At 36.0% G+C, this 12,629-nt stretch overlaps 1 protein-coding gene across 11 annotated transcripts in view; it reads left to right on the plus strand.

Annotated features, from left to right (window-relative positions):
• Window positions 1-9,755: 9,755 nt before the first annotated feature.
• Window positions 9,756-12,629, plus strand: part of LOC109113418 (disabled homolog 1-like) — a 108,587-nt gene continuing 105,713 nt past the window's right edge. For all 11 annotated transcript variants that reach the window (XM_042747049.1, XM_042747048.1, XM_042747052.1 and 8 more), the window contains exon 1: window positions 9,756-9,943. In XM_042747049.1, the coding sequence (XP_042602983.1) occupies window positions 9,877-9,943 (67 nt within the window). In that variant the 5' untranslated portion in view covers window positions 9,756-9,876. The remainder of the gene's footprint in view (window positions 9,944-12,629) is intronic.

Genomic DNA, 12,629 nt, shown 5'->3' on the forward strand with positions numbered 1-12,629 from the left:
GAGTCAAAGAGTGGAATCACCAAGTGCACGAGTGTAGAAAGGAGATGGGCGCTTTATCAGGCAACTCGTTATTCAGGGTCTTCTGAGTCATAGTGGAAACTCAGATGTGCAGGAGAACTAATCTACTGTCTGAGAGAAAGACAGATACTGAGCTGAAAAGAGGTTGAATGAAAAAAATATATTGCATGATATAAACTTGCAATTTCGAGTAGTAAAGTCAGAGTTGCAAGAAATAAAGTTAGAATTGCAAGATATAAACTCTTAATAACTTAACTCAGAATTGTGTGATAAAAACCAACCAAAAATTAAATTTTTTTCTTCAGAATTGTGAGTTTATATTCTGACTTTATAACTCACAATTGTGAGATTATATCTCCCAATTCTGAGAAAAAAAAATGCATTAATGACCCCAAAATTTTAAACTATATTATGAGTTTGCTCCATTGTTTGATTCATGTGTTAGTTTGGTAAATCACACTTTTGCTGATGTTTGTTCATTTACAGAGTTCCCTATTGAATCTGTCAGTGCCATGTTAACAATGCTGCATATTGTTGGATTTTTACAATGAGCAACTTTGTCTTGGGTCAGAACTTGATGTTCAATGTTAAATCCGAAGGAAATCCAGTTCAGCACTGTGTTATAATATTTTCTTTCACCATCAGCTTTTCACTGTCTGTTATATCCTAGCTCTCGTTCTCGCTCCCAGTCTCTCTCTCTCTCTCTCTCTCTCTCTCTCTCTCTCTCTCTCTCAGTAATAGGCTGAACGGTGCTGGTTAGAGTTCCGAGAGACGCTTTATTAGCTGTGGTCTAAATAAGATGATACAGGAAACGACAGGAACAGACTGAGAGCTACCGTGACCCAGATTTTGGTCATTTTTGTGTGTAAGACTCTCACTTACTCTCTTTCATTTCTCTCGCCCACACACATATGCACACACACAACCCCACACAAAGACCTTGTCTGGGAAAAATAAATAAATAAAAAAATACAGAGCATAGACTTTGCTCTCAGCACCCTTAAAAATCACAAATAACTCAACTGTCATCACCTTGTGATTATCTCTCTTTACATTTGCTGATAACAGCGCCTGTGGTTAGTTATCTCAGGTTAGTTTATATAGTAATTTTATAATTATAATAATTTTATTAATTAAGTGAAAGTGACATGACATACAGCCAAGTATGGTGAGCCATACTCAGAATTCGTGCTCTGCATTAAATCCATCCAAGTGCACACACACAGCAGTGAACACACATACACACCATGAACACACACACACACACAGTTAACACACACCCCGAGCAGTGTGCGCAGTTATGCTGCGGTGCCCAGGGAGCAGTTGGGGGTTCGGTGCCTTGCTCAGGGGCACCTAAGTTGTGGTATTGCCGGCCCGAGACTCGAACCCACAACCTTAGGGTTGGGAGTCAATCGCTCTAACCATTAGGCCACAACTTCCCCCTAGTTTTCATTTTTTTTTTTTCAAATTTTATTTGATATAATATTGCTATTTATTTATTTCATTTCATTTCATTTAAACTGGTACAAGCTAATTAACTAACTAAATAAATAATGTGCTTATCTATCTTTATATTTTCTATAAACAACAGCTCCAGTAAAATATCTGAAGGTTAGTCATTTAAGTAATTTGTTTGTTTTCTTTCAATAAAAAATTCAGTCTGGTGGAAGAGCATCAACAACAACAACAAAGTTAATATTCAAGTAGGATGAGGCTGAAATTTGTTGGCACTGACTACTAGGTCACCGAGACATTACTTGTCAGGATGGAGGATTGTGAGTATGAGCATTTGTTCAGTATGTGGATATGTGTTTTTGACTGGCAGGTCTGATTCGCTGTAATGTGGCTGCTTTTTGTCAGGTGTGCTGTTGAGTGACAGCCCATGTATTAGTGTTATCTGCTATATTCAAATATTCAGAATAGAACTTGTTCAGCATTTATCTCATGCATTGACATACTATGAAAGGACATTTATTGTAGCTTCTTATGAATTGTTGTCTTTATCTAAATATGTAAGTGGTAAAAATGTGCTGGTACGAGTTTTATTTCGATAGCATGGAGGAACTTGGATACTCCTTTCATATTCAGGGCACGTCCCGAATTCAGGAAGGTGAACTGGGACTCAGTACAGATGGCAAGGGAAAAGAGAGCAGAGTCTGACATGTCCTGTCATTTACCCAGACGGTATGCACGCATGTGTAAGTGAGTGTGGTTATCTGCATTTTATGTCAGAGAATAGCTGTCAAATGCTGTCAGCTGTGGAGAGGCTAATAATGACACATTTATCTACATATATGTGTGAATGTGGGTAGCATTGCATTTAAACACTTAGGATTCCATCAAAAGAGAGAGTGGTAGGAACTGTGGGATATTGGTTAGCGCATTTACTCCAGAGACATTGAGTCATGCTGCTCATATGGGTGATGCAGGTTCAATTACAGCATATTCTGTTGCATTTGCCATTTCCTATTTGCTCCAATTTATAATAATGCTAAGGTGTGATGGGTGGGGCTAGATGGCGGCATTTTTAATCCGGGTTTTTTTTTTTTTTGGTCTTTTTGGTTTTTATATTGTTGGTGTTTTATTCTATCATTGTTTTTTTTTTTTTTTTAGAGTTTAGTTTAGTTAAAAAAAAAATTCCTCTCCAAATTTTGCAGAATTTTTTTGTTTTTTTTTATAGATTGAAGTTTTAGTATTGTAGTGCTGCCAAATATTAATGGTATAATTTAATAATAGTTAACAACATTTTTTATATATATATATTTACATATTTTTTTATTAATTTTTTTTTTTTAAACAGCCTGGTGTTATTGCTATCTTATGGTATTTTAATGTTTATTGCAGGTGGGTTATAATATTTTGATGTACAATGTTTTAAATTCTAAACCTATTTATTTAGTATTTATATTTCATTCGTTGCAATTTAATTTTAATTTGTTTTGAAGTAATAAAAATTTATTTATTTATTTTAGTTTCTTATTTATTTATTTCAGTTTCTTATTTACTTATTTTTTTACGTTTCCTATGTATTTATTTATTCATTTATTTCAGTTTATTTTTTTATTTATTCATTTACTTATTTAATTAAGTTTCTTATGTATATATATTCATTTATTTTAGTTTTCCATTTATTTATTTCAATTTCTTATTTATTTATTTATTTATTTATTTATTTTAATTTCCCATTTATTTGTTTGTTTATTTATTTATTTTGAACTATTTCAGTCTGAGCCAGGGACATTCTATGTGGATGTTTTTGCTATTTGTTTGGGTTTCTTACTGTCCCAGGTCAAAAGAGCCCAGCCTTAAGTCTTCCCGAGGTCCAGTGCTTTAGCAAACACCACTACAGTAGTAAAGCCTCAGTGTTTGCGCTGACTGTTTGACCCCAGCTGGTCTGTAAACGGCAGAGTCGGCAGGGTTCCTGTAAGACCGGCCGAGATGTGGTCAGAGAAGTGTGCACCAGCCCAGACGCCCGCAGCCGGCCGCAGCGCCTGGCACCGTGTGCCTGTTAGTGGTGGGTGATTTATGAGGATTAAGCGGGCTTGTTGGCAGCGTTCTACTTATGGGCATCCAATTTACTGCCTGTTTCCTCCTCCTCCTCCTCTTGCCCTCCTTACTCTTCCATAGCTCCGTGGGTGCTGTAGTCCCTGGCATGGTGGATGATCCTTTAGACGTAGAGGGATGCACAATTCTTTCAGGAGCTTTTTATAGAGTGTCAATTAGTCTTGGAAAGCATGAAGGAGTATTCCGGATGGATTTGTAGTAGCGGCAGTTGTCCCAGTAGAAGTGGGAGGCATGGAAAAGTCCTCCACCATGTTGATTGCGGTGTTCTACAAAGCTGAAGAAGTGGATCCAGCACCTGAAGGAGTAGTTTTGTGGTTGCCCTCATTTTGCCTGCCAGTCCATCCCAGCTATGCAGCTTTGCTACTGATCTACTCAAAAATGGAATCTGAAGTAACGCAGAGAGAACATAGGAGGTTGAATAGCATGACCTTGGTGAAGGACATCTGTTTTTTCATTTGTGTTATCAGCTGTTGGCTGTACATACAGACCTAATATTGTACTAGTCAATTGGTGTCTAGGTTTTTGTTTTCAAATGTTTTGTTTCAGCTATATTATTTTTCACAGAGCATAACTTATACACACAAATCCTTTTAAAATGGTTGTAGAATCCTTATACACTCTTAAAAATAAAGGTTCTTTATTGGCATTGATGGTTCCGAGAAGAACTTTTAACATTCATGGAAACATTACATTGCACAAAAGGTTCTGTATAGTGGAAAATGGTTGTTTAGATCATTATAATGTTCTTTGAACTGAGACAACCCCCCCAATTTGACACATTTGAAACATTTCTCAGTTGCGTTACTTAATATTTTTTGTGGAAACTAAGAAACTTTTTTCAGGATTCTTTGATGAATAGAACATTCAAAATAACTTATTTGAAATGGAAATATTTCGTAACTTTATACAAGTATTTAAAGTAACACTTTATTTTAAGGTGTCCTTGTTACACGTTACATGTACTTACTTTTATAATAACAATTAATTATGCATAATTACAGGCAAATAACCCTAATCCAAACCCTAACCATATAGTAAGTACATGCAGTTAAATAATATTACTCAGTACTTAAATGTATGATTGCACTTTAACAAGGACATCTTAAAATAAAATGTAACCATATTTTAATGTTTAATGTGTTTTTGCAGAATAGAAGAAAAAAAACATGCCATATAATACAAAATAAAAATAAAGAATAAAAAATACAATATTAAGCAAAATTAATGTCCTCAATTGTGATTCACGTTAGCAAATCAGGTTGGATTCATACCAGTTGGAATCCGTACTGGACAAGTGCAGAATAGATACGACAGAAATGAGGATATGAGCTTAATTCTTTCATTCTGAATACAGTGAGGTTTGGTTAATTAAGCACATGTACAATATTTGGAGTCCTGTAGAGTCGTGTTTTCTCTTGCCAAACATTTCACTGCTTCTGAAAATAACAGATAAAGAAAAACATGAAAGGCAACCACAAATGATACAGTCCTATGTCTGGTGGCTTAGTCACCACTTTTCATGCGCAGTGAACTTCTCCGGCTCACCCACTTTCCTCACATGCTCTGAATGTGTGGCATGTCCCAGAGGAGACCTTAGCCTAGATATTAGAAATATCTTTCATGCCTCAGGAGAATGATGCACCAGACCTCGCCTTATGTCTCGTGGAGGAAGAGAGGAGGGCAAATAACAGAAAAATACTTGGTTTTCATCTTCAAACAGAAAAATAATGTATGCTTCTGACAGGAAATGTGTAGTTACATACATTTTTGTTTCATGAGAGTGTAGGAAAAGAATGGGACAAAAATGAGACGTTGCAGGTCAGACTCAAACCTGCTTAGCCCATATGAGCATCAAGGTCATGCGTTGACTGCCGTACCACAATTTCCATTCTATTTTCTATGTTTTTGTTCATGTTGGATACAAAAGGTGAAGCAAACAATGGTATTTTTCCCTGAAAGTGACAATACCAAATTCAGAGATTTTCATTGCAGGACAGTGAGCCAGCTGGCCTGAATAGTATCAAGGATTACACAATTCCAGATGTACAGAGCGAAGGTGAAGAGAGAAGCTAATGAAAATGGAAAGAAAAAGGCTAGAATGGGAAAATGCTTAGCAGGGAACTCGCACTCCCTCTCTCCGTGAGATAATGGGAGTAATTGGACTGACTCACGGCTCCTCTCTGTGTGTTTCTCTCAGATAAAGAGCGCCGTGTGAATCTCCGCTGCTCTGCGACATGCTCTCTCCATTCGGAATTAAATGTTCTGCACACAATGTGCGGCGCGTGGCCAGGCGGTGGCTGGAGCTCCAAATGAAATGGCTGTTTAAATCCCTCAGCGGCAGCTTACAGTGGCCGCTACCCCGGCCTGCTGAGCGGAGCCCGGGACTTTAGAGGCTTTCGCAGACTAGCCTCTCAAAGCTGCTGTGCTCAGAACTGATGTGTTTGGGCTTTAACTTTGCAATACATTTTGTTTTTTTGTGGGGCAGACTAATTCTCCTGATTTACTGGTATTGAGGCTTTACATTTCAGATGTGGGCTTGGAACTGAGCATCTAAATCTCATCCAAAATACTCCATATCAGTGCTGCAAGTAAATCTGATACTACCAAATATCTTTAAAGGGATAGTTCCCTCCAAAATGACAGTTTTGTCCCCGTGACTTTCCAATTCTGACTTACTTTCTCCCTTCACAAAAAGAAAATAAACAAGTTTTGGCCATACGATGAAAGTCAATGGGATTCCGAAACATTGAATTTTGGACCCCATATCAGTGTTATTTTAGCATTATTGATATTGTCACATTAAGGTGAACAGAGAGCAGAATCCAAATGTTGTGGATTTATTATAAAATAATAACAAAAGTATAATAAATTGAACAAAAAAGGGCAACCCAAACAAATAGACATAAATGAACAAGATCTGACTGTGAACAGAGGAAACACAAGGATTTATATAAAAAGGGTTAAAAAGATTAAAAATTTTTTTTAAATATAAATTTTATCATTATTTAGAATTTTTATTTTTTATTGTTATATTTTCCATTATCATTTTAAAGTATTATTTTTATGTGTAATTGGTCATTTTTTATATTTAGACATTTTTGTAAATATTTATAATTATTTAAAATATTTTATGTAAATGGAAATTATGCAATTTTAATATTATTTATATTTAGTTTTAGTTATTTTAGTACTCAAAGTTAAAAAATAAATATTGCAATGGCAGCTAGCAGAAATAAAATGATTGAAAGTTTATTTAAGCATTATTTTATATAGTTTTTATATCATTTTATTGTAATAAAATATGTATGCACTTTAAGTAAGTATTGATTGATTGATTCATTTATTCATTCATGTTTTAATTATTTTACTACTTCACATTAAACTAAATAAATTTGAGAAATATTGGCTTGACACCTAGCTGAAATAAAATTATTTTAAGTAATGTATTTTTTAACCTTATAATAACCTTTTACAATAATAACCCTACACTATATGGACAAAATAAGAAAACACTGAATCATTTTTTATGTTCCACAGAAGAAGGGAAGTCATAAAGGTTTGTAACAACATGAGGGTGATTTAACAATGAGGGAATTGAAAATGTAGATTTAGTTTGTTGTTTGTAGATTGTATCGTGTCACTCCATAGACATGGGTTGTTGTGCTGTGTGACTCATCCCAGTCGATACATCTCGAGGTGTATGGATTTCTAAGTGATGCCATGTTGTTCGGTCAGCCTGCCTGAGCAGTTAGCACCGGTCCCTGTGGTCTGATTGCTGTTGTGAGGTGGAGCGGGTTTGATCTGCTGATGGCTCTGGCACCTGCAGTGATGCTACAGTGCCACTGAGGCCAATTAACACATGAAAGGTGCTTCCCACCATCCGACTGGCAGCGCCAGAGGAGAGGGCTGGTGAAGGAAGCGGAGGAGGCGATGGTGGAGGTGCACAGGAAAAGAAGCTGGCGCCGTTTGCTCATGCAATGACAAGGTGAGAGGCGAGAGAGAGCTGATGAAACAATTTAATGCTTCCTCTTGCCTCTTTCCAGCTGCAGGGAGAGGAAACACTGTGAGAAAACAAGCCAAAACCTTCTTCAGAAAAAGCAATGTCACACTGTCGAACATTATTAACATCAACAATATTAACATTAACATGTTCTGCAAGTTGTCATCTACAGGGCTTTCATCTATCTAGCAACATTCCATCTATCAAAATAAAAAATTATGCTCATAGGATCGGTGTATTCAAGTCATTATATGTATGAATTGCATTTTTATGTTTTCATGTCATGAGACAAACAATGGGTATTAACATTATATGGTAACACTTTGGCTAAATGTATTCACAATGTCTTCTATCTGTTCTCTTGCAGCCCTTGCTGGGAGTGAATGAGATGCCGTGTCGAGGCTAGAGGCAGCGGTGGACTGTTCCCGAGTCAGTGGAAAGCCCCTCTAGATGAGCCAGTCACAGCCACCCAGCTGCACGGTAAAGGAATAAGGATTTAATATGTCAACAGAGGCCGAGCTCCAGCCTGCTGCCAGACCCAGCGTCAGAAAGGACTCCAGAAGAGAGGTACGAGCCCTCATACAGACACGTGTACACACACACTCACGCCTGGGGGCTTGTTCAGTCTGCAGGGGTCAGCTTTAAAATCACAGGCATACTGAGCAGATACCACACACACACTCACACATAAACCCACAGCGCCATAGGGCTGGAAGATAGAAAATGAATCTTGTTATTTGAAACGTTTGTAAGAACTGAATGATTTACTGTTTATGTTAATGTTTCTCAGATGTAAATCATGTAAAGTGTGGCAGGTTTTTTTTTTTTTTTCCTAGGATTTTCTGGTGAACAAAGTTAAATTTTTCTCATTTATTCATTTATTTATTTAGTTTATTTACTTGCTTGCTTACTTACTGGATGAGTTGGAGTCATGTGTTATGTTGATATCTTTCAGAACTATTATAGTTTTTATTAATGTTTTGAATTTTTATTAGTGTAATTTTCATTTTCATTTTAGTTAAAGTGTTAGTAATTCTGTTGTGTATTTTTTGGCATTATTATTTTAATATGTCCGTTGTATTTTTATTTTTATTTCAGTTTTAGATTAATTTTAATTATATATGAATATTTTAATTATATATTATTTTTATTAGCTTTTTATATGTCTGTATTTTATTCAGTTTTTATTATTGTATTTTTCATTTTTAGTTTCATTTAGGTTTTTATTTCAGTTTTATATTCATTAAATTTTTTGTTAAAGTTTATTAATTCTGTTGTGTGTGTGTGTATATACGAGATTAAAATATGTCTATATAGTTTTATTCAGTTTGTACAACATGAGAGGTGATTTAAACAATGAGGGAATTGAAAATGTAGCATTTAGTTTTGTTGTTTGTAGATTGTATCGTGTCACCCCTCCATAGACTTGGCTTGTTGTGCTGTGTGACTCATCCCAGTCAACACATCTCGTGGTGTATCGATTTCTAAGTGATGCCATGTTGTTCGGCAAACTTCAGGAGAGGGCCTGCCTGAGCAGTTAGCGCCGGTCCCTGTGGTCTGATTGCTGTTGTGAGGTGGAGCGGGTTTGATCTGCTGATGGCTCTGGCACCTGCAGTGATGCTACAGTGCCACTGAGGCCAATTAACACATGAAAGGTGCTTCCCACCATCCGACTGGCAGCGCCAGAGGAGAGGGCTGGTGAAGGAAGCGGAGGAGGCGATGGTGGAGGTGCACAGGAAAAGAAGCTGGCGCCGTTTGCTCATGCAATGACAAGGTGAGAGGCGAGAGAGAGCTGATGAAACAATTTAATGCTTCCTCTTGCCTCTTTCCAGCTGCAGGGAGAGGAAACACTGTGAGAAAACAAGCCAAAACCTTCTTCAGAAAAAGCAATGTCACACTGTCGAACATTATTAACATCAACAATATTAACATTAACATGTTCTGCAAGTTGTCATCTACAGGGCTTTCATCTATCTAGCAACATTCCATCTATCAAAATAAAAAATTATGCTCATAGGAATCGGGTGTATTCAAGTCATTATATGTATGAATTGCATTTTTATGTTTTTCATGTCATGAGACAAACAATGGGTATTAACATTATATGGTAACACTTTGGCTAAATGTATTCACAATGTCTTCTATCTGTTCTCTTGCAGCCCTTGCTGGGGAGTGAATGAGATGCCGTGTCGAGGCTAGAGGCAGCGGTGGACTGTTCCCGAGTCAGTGGAAAGCCCCTCTAGATGAGCCAGTCACAGCCACCCAGCTGCACGGTAAAGGAATAAGGATTTAATATGTCAACAGAGGCCGAGCTCCAGCCTGCTGCCAGACCCAGCGTCAGAAAGGACTCCAAGAAGAGAGGTACGAGCCCTCATACAGACACGTGTACACACACACTCACGCCTGGGGGCTTGTTCAGTCTGCGGGGGTCAGCTTTAAAATCACAGGCATACTGAGCAGATACCACACACACACTCACACATAAACCCACAGCGCCATAGGGCTGGAAGATAGAAATGAATCTTGTTATTTGAAACGTTTGTAAAGAACTGAATGATTTATTGTTTATGTTAATGTTTCTCAGATGTAAATCATGTAAAGTGTGGCAGGTTTTTTTTTTTTTTTCCTAGGATTTTCTGGTGAACAAAGTTAAATTTTTCTCATTTATTCATTTATTTATTTAGTTATTTACTTGCTTGCTTACTTACTGGATGAGTTGGAGTCAGTGTTATGTTGATATCTTTCAGAAACTATTATAGTTTTTATTAATGTTTTGAATTTTTATTAGTGTAATTTTCATTTTCATTTTAGTTAAAGTGTTAGTAATTCTGTTGTGTATTCTTTGGCATTATTATTTTTAATATGTCCGTTGTATTTTTATTTTTATTTCAGTTTTAGATTAATTTTAATTATATATAATATTTAATTATATATTATTTTTATTAGCTTTTTATATGTCTGTATTTTATTCAGTTTTTATTATTGTATTTTTCATTTTTAGTTTCATTTAGTTTTTATTTCAGTTTTATATTCATTTAAATTTTTGTTAAAGTTTATTAATTCTGTTGTGTGTGTGTATATATATATATATTAAAATATGTCTATATAGTTTTAATTCATTTTTATTTTTATTTTAGTTTTAGTTTCAGTTATTTTAGCACAAGGTAAACTAAATTAAATTGAGAATTGTTGCAACTAGCTGAAATAAAATATTTATTTATTTATTTATTTTAGTTTACTTTTAGTTTACGTTTAGTTAACTATGATACCCCTGGCATCTAATCTATTGTAAAACACTATAATTCTTTAGCTATGGAAGACTTTTCTTCCATAAAAGTTAAAGTGAGAGGGACAGTTCCCTGGTGGATGCAGTATGATATTTATTGATTTTCTATATGTGTACTGTATGTCTTTATATGCCCACTGCTTTGTAATTTTATGCTCAGAATGCTCATTTACCATATTTTCCCTGTCAGCACCCTCATCTTTGCTGTGGTTCACACTAGGGGTACTCAGACAGATGTTTGGTGTGGGACCAGTGCCAAGGGGCCTGTCGGTCATTGTATGGCACTGCATAGAGGGGACAGACTGTTGCCTCTCTTGTTATAATGAGTCTTGTTGCACTGCCCTCTTGTGATGCACCACCTGTTCCTTAGTGGCCACACAATGGCGTTTTGTGCCAGGCTATGAGCCCATGAGACCGTAGCGGCACACCAGATGTCCCATAGAGCTGGCAAATGGAGATCAAACAGTGAGAGCTCTGTCTGTCTAGAAGTCTCTGACTTCTACATATCGTTGTATGTCTATGAACAAGTCTACAAACTTTATGGACATCCTTTGCAAATATTATAACATTTTTAATTATTCATGTTTCTTAGGGGGTGTTCCAAAATAGGTGTCATTGCATTTAAAAACAACTAAACAGAGCACAACAGTATGTACAAGAATTAATTAATTAATTTATTTATCTATTTCAACAAATTCAATGATTGTCAAAGCATAATAGTGCTTATAAACTATTTTGTTTTTTATTTAATAATTATGTGAATTTGACAACAAAAATAAACTTTCACAAACTGTTTATTTATATATTTATTATGTAAATTTGCAATAAATTGAAACATTCACAAAACATTTATTTATTTGTTTGTTTGAAAATTTACTGAAACGTAATTCTGGAATGATCTGATTGGAATATTCACAAATAAGACCAGACTATAATGAGCAAAACTGTCAAGCCAGATGCTCACATAAATATTAAATGAGCAATATAATGTCTTTATTGTTTAATTGTTGTGTAATTTCTTGTATAACTTTTAGTGTGGGATTATTTTGCTTATAAGTATCACAGTTAGAGAAATAATACACTTAAGGAAAGTCAGCAGGAGGATCATCTGATTCCTCCCACCCTTTTCATTGTTTCAAACTCTATTTAGTTTTTTAAGAACTGTCATGTTGTATGGTCTGAGAAGATCTACAAAGCAGCAGTGAAGCCTAGATTGTTAACCTTTAACTTATAGCAAACAAAAATAGATGCAGTAATCTTCCTGAGGAGACACATGCACGTACATATGCTTCTGTCAATTGAATATTTAAGCACTAAACAGTGCTTATTCTCAAGCAGTCAACAGTAACAAACAACATCCACCTGTCTCTTCACCATCTTCATAACAAGCCTGACCTGCATCTCTGTTCCCTGTGGAATGGATGTAATTGCACCTGCTGTCTTTTCCCCTAGAAACCATTTGAGCACGACAAACTATCAGGAATCCGTCTGTTTATGACCACGAAACACCACTAATCGGTTGCTAATGACAACGACCTTCCACCCCTGTGGAACCAGTTTAATATGACCTACAGCATGCGGTTAATGACAGCTTTCTCCTCATTCAAAGAAATGAGCTGATCATCCTATGAGCTGCTCTATCCATACTGTCCATGCCTTACCCAGAATACAACAGTAGCCACCTTATCAACCTCATGTCATTCTAAACCTATTTTAAACACTTTTGGAAGCGCCATCACAATGTTGGACCATTGGAAGATG

The sequence above is a fragment of the Cyprinus carpio genome, chromosome B20 (assembly GCF_018340385.1).
Source record: "Cyprinus carpio isolate SPL01 chromosome B20, ASM1834038v1, whole genome shotgun sequence".
Taxonomy (NCBI): Eukaryota; Metazoa; Chordata; class Actinopteri; order Cypriniformes; family Cyprinidae; genus Cyprinus; species Cyprinus carpio.